The sequence below is a fragment of the Malurus melanocephalus genome, unplaced genomic scaffold (genome assembly GCF_030028575.1).
Source record: "Malurus melanocephalus ecotype Western Australia unplaced genomic scaffold, MMel_1.1 scaffold_1426, whole genome shotgun sequence".
Taxonomy (NCBI): Eukaryota; Metazoa; Chordata; class Aves; order Passeriformes; family Maluridae; genus Malurus; species Malurus melanocephalus.
Genome location: NW_026624658.1, coordinates 26,075 through 34,584, shown reverse-complemented (window position 1 = coordinate 34,584; position 8,510 = coordinate 26,075). Strand labels below are relative to the sequence as shown.

At 64.6% G+C, this 8,510-nt stretch overlaps 1 protein-coding gene across 1 annotated transcript in view; it reads left to right on the top strand.

Annotated features, from left to right (window-relative positions):
- The window catches only part of SLC9A1 (solute carrier family 9 member A1), a gene marked incomplete at its 5' end in the record, with an annotated part of 6,582 nt that extends 2,951 nt beyond the window's left edge, over window positions 1-3,631 (top strand). The window contains 5 exons of the mRNA XM_057387898.1: window positions 23-196; window positions 337-451; window positions 941-1,042; window positions 1,329-1,401; window positions 1,965-3,631. Coding sequence (XP_057243881.1) covers window positions 23-196; window positions 337-451; window positions 941-1,042; window positions 1,329-1,401; window positions 1,965-2,293 — 793 coding nt within the window. The remainder of the gene's footprint in view (window positions 1-22; window positions 197-336; window positions 452-940; window positions 1,043-1,328; window positions 1,402-1,964) is intronic.
- Between the last annotated feature and the right edge of the window lie 4,879 nt (window positions 3,632-8,510).

Below are 8,510 nucleotides of genomic sequence, written 5' to 3'. Positions count from 1 at the left end.
CCTCTCCCCCACTGCCGGGAAGGCTGAACCGCTTCAACAAGAAGTACGTGAAGAAGTGCCTGATCGCGGGGGAGCGCTCCAAGGAGCCCCAGCTCATCGCCTTCTACCACAAGATGGAGATGAAGCAGGCCATCGAGCTGGTGGAGAGCGGTGGCATCGGCAAGATCCCCTCRGCCGTCTCCACCGTCTCCATCCAGTGAGTTCCAGCCCTGGCACCTCCCGTGGCACCCTGAGTGCTCCCTGCTGGTGCTCACAGGGCAAGTGGCCTGTGGGTCACAATGGGTGCTGTGTGCCYGTTGTGGTGTGGCTCTGAACCCCGTCTGTCTGTCTGTGCAGGAACATCCACCCCAAGAGCCTCCCTGTGGAGCGCGTCCTGCCGGCCCTGTCCAAGGACAAGGAGGAGGAGATCCGCAAAATCCTCCGCAATAACCTGCAGAAAACCAGGCAGAGGGTGAGGCATCCCCTACACTGCACGTGTCCCTTGTGCCTCACTGGGAGTGGCAGGGCCACTGTMCCCCAGAAGCTCAGCTGGGCCCTTCATCCCTTGTGCTCCTGGCCTGACTCTCCTTGCCCGGGAGGTTTTTCCCCCTGGACAGTGTGAGCAGTCTTTCCCCCTTGTCCCCCTGAACTGTGTGAGCAGTCTTTCCCCCTTGTCCCCCTGGACAGTGTGAGCAGCCTTTCCCCCTTGTCCCCCTGGACAGTCTGAGGGGAGGCTGAGCGGGTCCTGGCTGAGCCCAGCCTTTAAAGCCTTGCTGGGCCGAGGTGAGTCAGGGCCAGGCACGGTGTGGTGGCTCACAAGGATGAGCYTTGAGCCTGCCTGGGCCTGCTCTGCCCACTGGTGGCTGTTTGATCCATCTCTGGGGAAAACAGGGATGTCACCTTCCTTTCCCTTTCCTTGTGGGATTTTAACCCATCTCCTTTTCTTGGGATCTCCTTTCAGTTGCGATCCTACAACCGGCACACGCTGGTGGCYGACCCCTACGAGGAAGCGTGGAACCAGATGCTGCTGCGGAGGCAGAGGGCCCGGGAGATGGAGCAGAAGGTGTGGGGGAGACCAGAGCCCCTGCCAGGGCTGGGCAGGATGGGGGCCACGGGGGCTTCACAGTCTGGAAGGGCACAGGGAGGGGGCTGAGGGTGGGATGGCACAGGGRAACCCCAAATGGTGGGGCTCCTGTGACTGCCCCAGGCTCTGAGCGAGTCCCTGGAGCGTGCCTGGGAGGATCCGTGTTCTCCACATCCCACTGCTGGTCCCTGCTATCCCTGCGGGCCATACCCTGCCATCCCCCGTGCCCTGGCCCTGCTGGTGACAGTGCCTTGTCCCGTTGCAGATGAGCAGCTTCCTGACGGTGCCGGCACACAGGGTGGACTCGCCCACCATGTCCCGGGCTCGCATCGGCTCAGGTAGGGGGGTTGTGCTGTCCTGCTCCTCCTCAGCTCCCCATCCCCATCCCAGAGCCTCCCAGCCAGGCCCCACGGTGCTGCTGGTCCGAGCAGGAGCACCCAGCTCTCCTCCCAGCACAGTTCCACGGGGCAGTGGGGCTGGGCAGTCTCTCCGGAGCTCAGCTCACTCCATCCTCATGGCCGTGTCTCTGTCCGTGCCTCTCCCAGCCCTGCACAGGGGAGGGGACCGGGCTGAGCCCCAAGAGCTGTTCCCACTGGATTCCCAGTTTTTCCAGTTTACGCTGTGTTTGCGTTGCTCGGCTCCCGCTGTCCCTGTCCCCTGCTGCTCCGGCCGGTGCGGTCGGGCTGTGCCGGGTGCGCAGCCGGCGCTCCATCAGCAGAGGGCGGCTTCCCCCTTCCCTGGAGCTGCGCTGGGACGGGAAAACCGGGAAACGGAATTACACAGCGCCGCTGGAAATCAGCGACACAGCCCAGCCGCCCCGGCCCAAACAAACATCTGGGGTGCATCACCGAGGGGTTCCCGAGTCCCCCCGTCCCTGCCTGACCCCTCCCTGCCCCCCCAGACCCGCTGGCCTACGAACCCAAGGAGGACGTGGAGAACCTGCCCATCATCACCATCGACCCGGCCTCGCCGCAGTCCCCCGACTCCGTGGAGCTGAGTCAGGAGGAGCCCAAGGGCTGCAGCGGCCTCCCGCCCTCGCCCGAGGAGGAGGAGGATGGCGAGGGGCTGGTGATGCAGGTGAGGGAGCCTTCCTCCCCGGGGACTGACGATGTCTTCACCCCGGGCCCCAGCGACAGCCCCAGCAGCCAGCGCATGCTGCGGTGCCTGAGCGACCCCGGCCCGCAGCCCGAGCCCGAGGAGGGCGAGCCCTTCATCCCCAAGGGCCAGTAGCTGCTGCCACAAAGCCTCCAAATCGTTTCTCTCTCTCTTCATTCGTTCTTTCTTTGCTCTCCTTTTTGATTTCCTGTCACTACACACGGGTTTGGGAAGGGGAGACTGTCCTGGATGGACTGGGATCGCCAGGACAGCTCTGCCCAGCGAGCCCTGGGCTGGCCCCACCGAGCAGGAAAGGAGCCCCGGGATGCCCCGGGCTCCTCAGGCGGTGTGGCCTGGGGGCGATGGACAGTTTTCCGCCCGGGAYTGGGATTTGCAGGTGCCTCACAGCCCCCGCGGGGCTCTCCCGGAGGTGCCCACCCACTCAGGACCTGCGGCTGGCTCTGACAGGGGTGTCCACAGAGCTCCCCACGGCACAGCTCCCCCGTCCCCTGCTTTCCTGTGCTTCCCTGCCCCTGTCCCGGAGAGATGGGACAGCAGGAGCTGTCACCGGGGCTGCCACACTCCCCTGCACCCTCCCAGGGACCTCGGCCCTCCCTCGCCTTGGCACCTTCCCCACGGGACCAGCTGTGCCCAACACCTCCCTCCTGGCCCCACATTTCATGCCAGGTCTTTTCAAATAAATATTCTAGAGCCATGCAAGGGGGGAGCTGGGACCCCCTGGCTTTGAGCAGCCTCTCCATCCTCCTGGAACTGCTGTCACTGTCCCCGTGGGGACCCTCTGCCAGCCTCGGCCCCTCGCCGTGTGCCAGCACGGCAGCGACTGCTCCTTAACCAAAGATGGGCCCGGGGTGTGCCAGGGGGATTCTCTGTCTCCCTGTGGCCAGGAGGAGCTGGGGGAAAGCCAAGGGCTGCTTCTCCCTGTGTGGGGACACGTTGGATCTGCAAGGWTGGCAGGAAGGGGACAGCTGGGGGTGCTGGGTGCATCGTTCCCCAGGCTCAGGAGGGATCTCTGGGTGTTTGGGTGACGTGCAGCCCTCCCCGGGCTCAGGGGTGTCCTGTGTCTGTCACCTTGTCCCCCGTGCCAGCTCCCTCCACGTGCCACCTTTGCCGTGGGTGGCACTGGGTGGTCACCACCCCCTCCCCAGGGAGCCCTGGCCACTGTCCCCTCCCTGTGCTGTGCCTTGCCACGCTCTGCCCCGCTGCCTTGGTGGGCACCAGTTCCACATCCCACCCGCTCCACGCCCGCTGGGACCCCCAGCTCCACGGGCTCTGTCACCGGGGCCAGCGCCCACGTCGCTGCCTGTGCCTGCCTGCTGCCCTGCTCTGTCTCCAGGAGGAAAAAAAGCAATGGAAATTCTCTTGTATAAAAAGGAGAAAAAAAAACCAAACCCACATGTAAAGAGATTCTTGGTTTTTATCATAAATATTCTAATAAATTAATGTTAATTTTTAGTGGGGGTTTTTCCAGCTCTTCGGGCTCCTACTGCTGCCACACCGTTGCGGTGTCCCAGAGGGAGGGTTTGCCCCTCACCTTCCTGCTGTGACCCTGGAGCCCCATCCCAGGGGGCATTTCAAGGTATTCCCAGCTTTGGCAAAGGCAGAGCCCAACAGAGCCCGGGCTCCCAAATCCCTCCCTGGAGCCGCACCGGTGAGGGTGTGCTGGGAGGGTCTCACTGGAGAGAGGAGGTTCTTTGTCCAGAGGGATGGATCCCCGGCCCCTCCCTGCCCTCCCCTCCCCTGCCCTGCCCTCGGTGGGTGCCCGGGGCAGCCGGAGCCCCTCGCTCCAGGATTGCCATGGGGCTGCTGATGAAATCCCCGAGCCGGATGAAATGGGGCTGCAGATGAAATCCCTGACCGGAGCTGTGACTCAGCTCCCGAGCACCCGGCAGAGTCAGTGCCCGCCCTGCTCACTGCCCAAAATACCTGAACACAGTCCCCCCGGCCTGGGGYGACGTTTGGCTGGGTCACCCCACGCTGAGGGGGCCCTGGGCAGGATGAGGTGGCCAAGGATGTGGGGCAGATGATGCCACGGGGCGCACGGTGGTGCCAGTTTGGTGGGTGCCACCCTTGTGCCCCACGGGGTCTGGGGTAGTTTGTCCCCAGGGCAGGGGGACACCAGGACAGGAGAGGGTGGCAGCAGCAGGCAAAGCCAGGCCGTGGCTCCCTCCTCGCCGGGGAGATCAGTGGTTTTCCATCCCGAGAGGTGCCGGGCACGGCCCGTCCTGGCACGGAGGGAGCAGCAGGAGCGCGGCCGCCACGGGCACTGCCCGGGTCACTCACTGCCCACGTGCTGWGCGGCGTCACGGGCAGCCTGACTGCAGTCATTCCTTTGGCAAGAGCTCCCCAAACCCAGGCATTTCCAGGATATTCTTGYTTCTGTCTTAAAGGGTGAGTAACTTTTTTAATGAGGGAGGACTAATGATCCCCGCAGGGCTGGGCTGTCCCCTCTGAGGCAGCGCCRAAGCACACGCGGTGCTGGGGCCAGGGTGGATGGACCCGGTGTGTCCCCTCCCCACCGTCCTGGCAGGGATGACTTTTGTCACTGTGAGCCCCCTCCGTGCCCCCTCCGTGTCCCACATCCCTCCTCGCCCTCCCAAAGCACGTTTGGACCTTGGTGGTGGCCCCAAGGATGGGAGAAAAGGGACCCTGAGCAGGATGACCTTGSCACGGGTGCCAGGCTGTTCCTGCCCCCTCCACAGCCCCACCGTGAGTGTTCAGAGCTGCCAGGAACAGCCCCAGCCCGGAGATGATGGCCTTTCCCGTGCCTCAGTTTCCCTCTGTGGGCTGGCACGAAGCCTGGGGTGCAGCAGGTGGCACGAGTGGTGTGAATGGCCCCAGCAAGGACCGAGAGCCCTCAAAAGGCCATGAAATTGCTCCCCAAGTCACCGACTCCAGTGAGCATCCCCCAAAGCAGAGCTCCCGGCTTTCCCAGGCGGAGCAGCCGGCCCAGAGAGGGACAGGGACAGAGCTGCCACCACCCCCAGCCGTGCTCAGGTGTCACCCGGGGCCCAAAAGCCCAAAGGAAGGGAGTGGCTGYGCTCCCTGCCAGGCCCAAATTGGTGGCACCAATGGGTCACCCCTGCCACTGCTGTGAGGGTGCAAGTCATGCCAGGAAAAACAGTGTCACCGGGAAGCCACCRAGCCTGGGGACACACAGGTCATGCTGCCAGGGGACAGGGATGTCCCCAGCCAGGGACACCCCAGGGGAGGTTTGAGGGCAGCCACCTCGGTGCTGAGGCCATATTTGTGCCCTGTCCCTGTCCCCACAGCCTGCAGGTGCCCTGTCCCTGTCCCTGTCCCTGTCCCCACAGCCTGCGGGTGCCCTGTCCCTGTCCCTGTCCCTGTCCCCACAGCCTGCAGGTGCCCTGTCCCTGTCCCCCCACTCCCCGGGCAGCATTTTGCAGCAGCCAGGGGAGGTGACAGGTGCCATTCCCCAGCGCTGTGTCACCTGCACTAATGACACCCTGCGCTCCCTTTCATCTCAGGGCCTCCTGGGTGGCCCCTCTTGGGCTGCATCGCTCATCATCCCTTCCAGGATGGGATGTGGCTGAGGCTGGGGGTGGTGACACAGGGACCCCAGGCTGAGATCAGAGAGTGACAGCAGAGAGTGGCACCTCYTCGGACAGCTGCTGCCACCAGGGCTGGCACAGCCCCAGGGACACGGGTGCCAGCAGGGAGGGCCTGGGGACAGCGAGCAGTGGTGGCACCTTTGGGATGGGCTGAGTGACAGCGAGCAGGGCTGGACAGCGAACACTCAGACAGGGACTGGGAGGTGTCCAGAGCTGTGTTTGCCGAGGGAGGATTTGGACACTCTTTGGCCGAGAGGAGGACTCCACCTCCTAAACCCACAGCGGGCACGTGGACGGGAGCATGTGCGTGGGGACAGCGACGAGGGCGTGGGGACAGTGACGGGAGTGCGGGGACAGCAGCAGATGTGCATGGGACAGCTGGCGGTGTTCGCCTGGAGATGGCGGCTTCTGTGCCTGGGGACGGCAGGGAAATGCCTGGGGACAGCAGGGGACAGCCTGGGGACAGCTGGAATCTGCCGGGGGACAGTTTGTGCCGGCGTGGGGACAGCTCCGCGTGTGCGGGGCGCAGCGATGGCCGGGGCGCGCAGAGCAGGCAGGGCACGCACGGTGACAGCTGCCGGGGACACGGGGACAGGGACAGCCCGGGACAGCCCGGGACAGCCTGGGACAGCCCGGGACACGGTGACAGCCCTGACGTGAGCGCGGTGGCGGTGCCGGCGCTGCCGTGGGATCGGGACCCGGAACGCCCCCAGCCCGGCACTGCTGCTGTCCCGGGCGGCGCGGGTGACGTTGGTGGCTCCGGGACAAGGGCTGGGTCCCTGCTGCTTGCTCAGGGAGGTGGCACACGCCCTGCTTAATGCCGAGTGGGACGGAGCCGGTCCCACGCGGGTGACGGAGTCCCCGAGTGTCCTCAGCTCCGGGCTGAAGAGACTTTCACCCACTGCCCCAGTCCCGCAGCTCTGCAGCCATTTTGTCCCGGTCACCCCACTGACCATCCCCAAGGCCCCGGGGGCTCAGCTCGGGTCGGGAGGTTCCCCCARTGCCCCATCCACCCTCCCTAAAACCCCAACCCCAACCCCAACCAGACCCCTACCCCTGCCCTTCCCGTGCCCCGGCAGGGGGGTCCCTGCTCCTCCTCCCCACACCCCGGGCCGCGTTCCGGCTCCACCTCGGTCATTTCCAGTGGGACAAAGCGGCAGCCCCGGGGTTCTGCCAACCCCAAATCCCTGGGGCAGGTGGGGTCASGGCATCCCGGGCCGCCTTGGCCCCGTCCCACCCCGAATCCCCGAAAGGCTGTGCCACCCCCGTGCCAGCCCCGGGAGGCAGGATCCGCCCGCGTTTCACCCTGAGATGACGATTATTCCTTAATTGCCAACAAAACAAACGCATCAAGGCCGGGCTGGCCCTGGCTGAGCTGTGCGGGCCCGGTGCCGTGCCCGGTGCCGGCGGCGCTCCGGGATGATGGCCCGGCCATGGACGGGAACGAGCGGCCCGGCCGGGGGTTCAGCTCTTCCCCGATGTTTTCTCCGGACCAGCAGCCCCTCTGTGCCCCCCGAGCAGCCCCAGAGAGCGCCCCAGCCCATTCCAGAAGGATCTGCAGCGCCTCGGCCATCCCATCCCCGTGTCTGTGTCCTGCCCCAYCACCCAGAGCTCATCCCTCCTGCTGAATCCCCCCTGGATGGATCCTGATCCCAAAGCCCCTCTCAGCCSCTTGGAAAACCCTCCCCGATCCATCTTTCTGTGCCAGCAGCATCAAAAGGGTTTTGCAATGAGAGGCAGCTGCCTGAYTTTATAATGAAGTTCCTTGGAAAATCTCTTTCCAGCCGGGCTCCCCTTCTCCTGTGCCCGAGTTTGGAGCCTCCCAGGGAGTGATCAGGAGCAGAATCGCGATGGAGTCCCAGGATAACGCGGGTGGGAGCAAAGCACCACGGCTGAGGAGCATCCCCACGTGGGGACCCCGCCAGAGGGGAGACCCCAGACCCCCCAGGAGCCGCTCGGGCTGTCAGGGCACAGGGAATGGGGAGGATTTCGGAGAGAATCGGGGCTCAGGACACCCCTCCCCTCCTCTCCCCTCCAGCCCGAGCTGTGGAGCCTCCTGAGCACCCCAATTGCCCCAGCTCCTCTTTCTGTAGCCAACTCCAGCTTCCAGCAGCAAATCCCCGGGATATGGAGGCTTTGGAGTCAAACTTTGCATCTTGGAAGAGCTCTGCAGTGCCTTCCCTGAGCTGAAAAGTGCCARGGTGGAAGTTCAGGAGTTTTCAGGGAAGTTCTTACAATGAAACCCTGTGAGGATGTAAATACATCTCGCAGAGGCCTCGGATCCCAGCTTCGAGCAGCAGTGGGGGAAATGGGAGCAGCCCCTGCAGATGTGGAGCTGGAGCTGTGCCCGTCCATCCCCAGGGCACCGGAGATTCCTGCTGGAAATGTCTGCAGGGTGAAATGCTGCAGAGAAATGAGCTCTGCAAAGGGATGGGAATTGCTGGGATGAAAGGAAATGGGCGGCCAGAAGTCGGGGACACATTTGGCCCCAGGAGGAGGCGGTGGCTTTGCTGAGAGCTGGGCCACGCGCTGCAATTGAGGGGCTGGATCTGAGCTGCCAGAGCTGCATGGCCCCAGGCTGGGACCCTGTGCTGGATGCGGGGATGGCACAGCTGTGACCCTGTGCGGGATCCAGGGGTGGCACAGCTGTGACCCTGTGCGGGATCCAGGGATGGCACAGCTGTGATCCTGTGCGGGATCCAGGGATGGCACAGCCGTGACCCTGTGCGGGATCCAGGGATGGCACAGCTGTGACCCTGTGC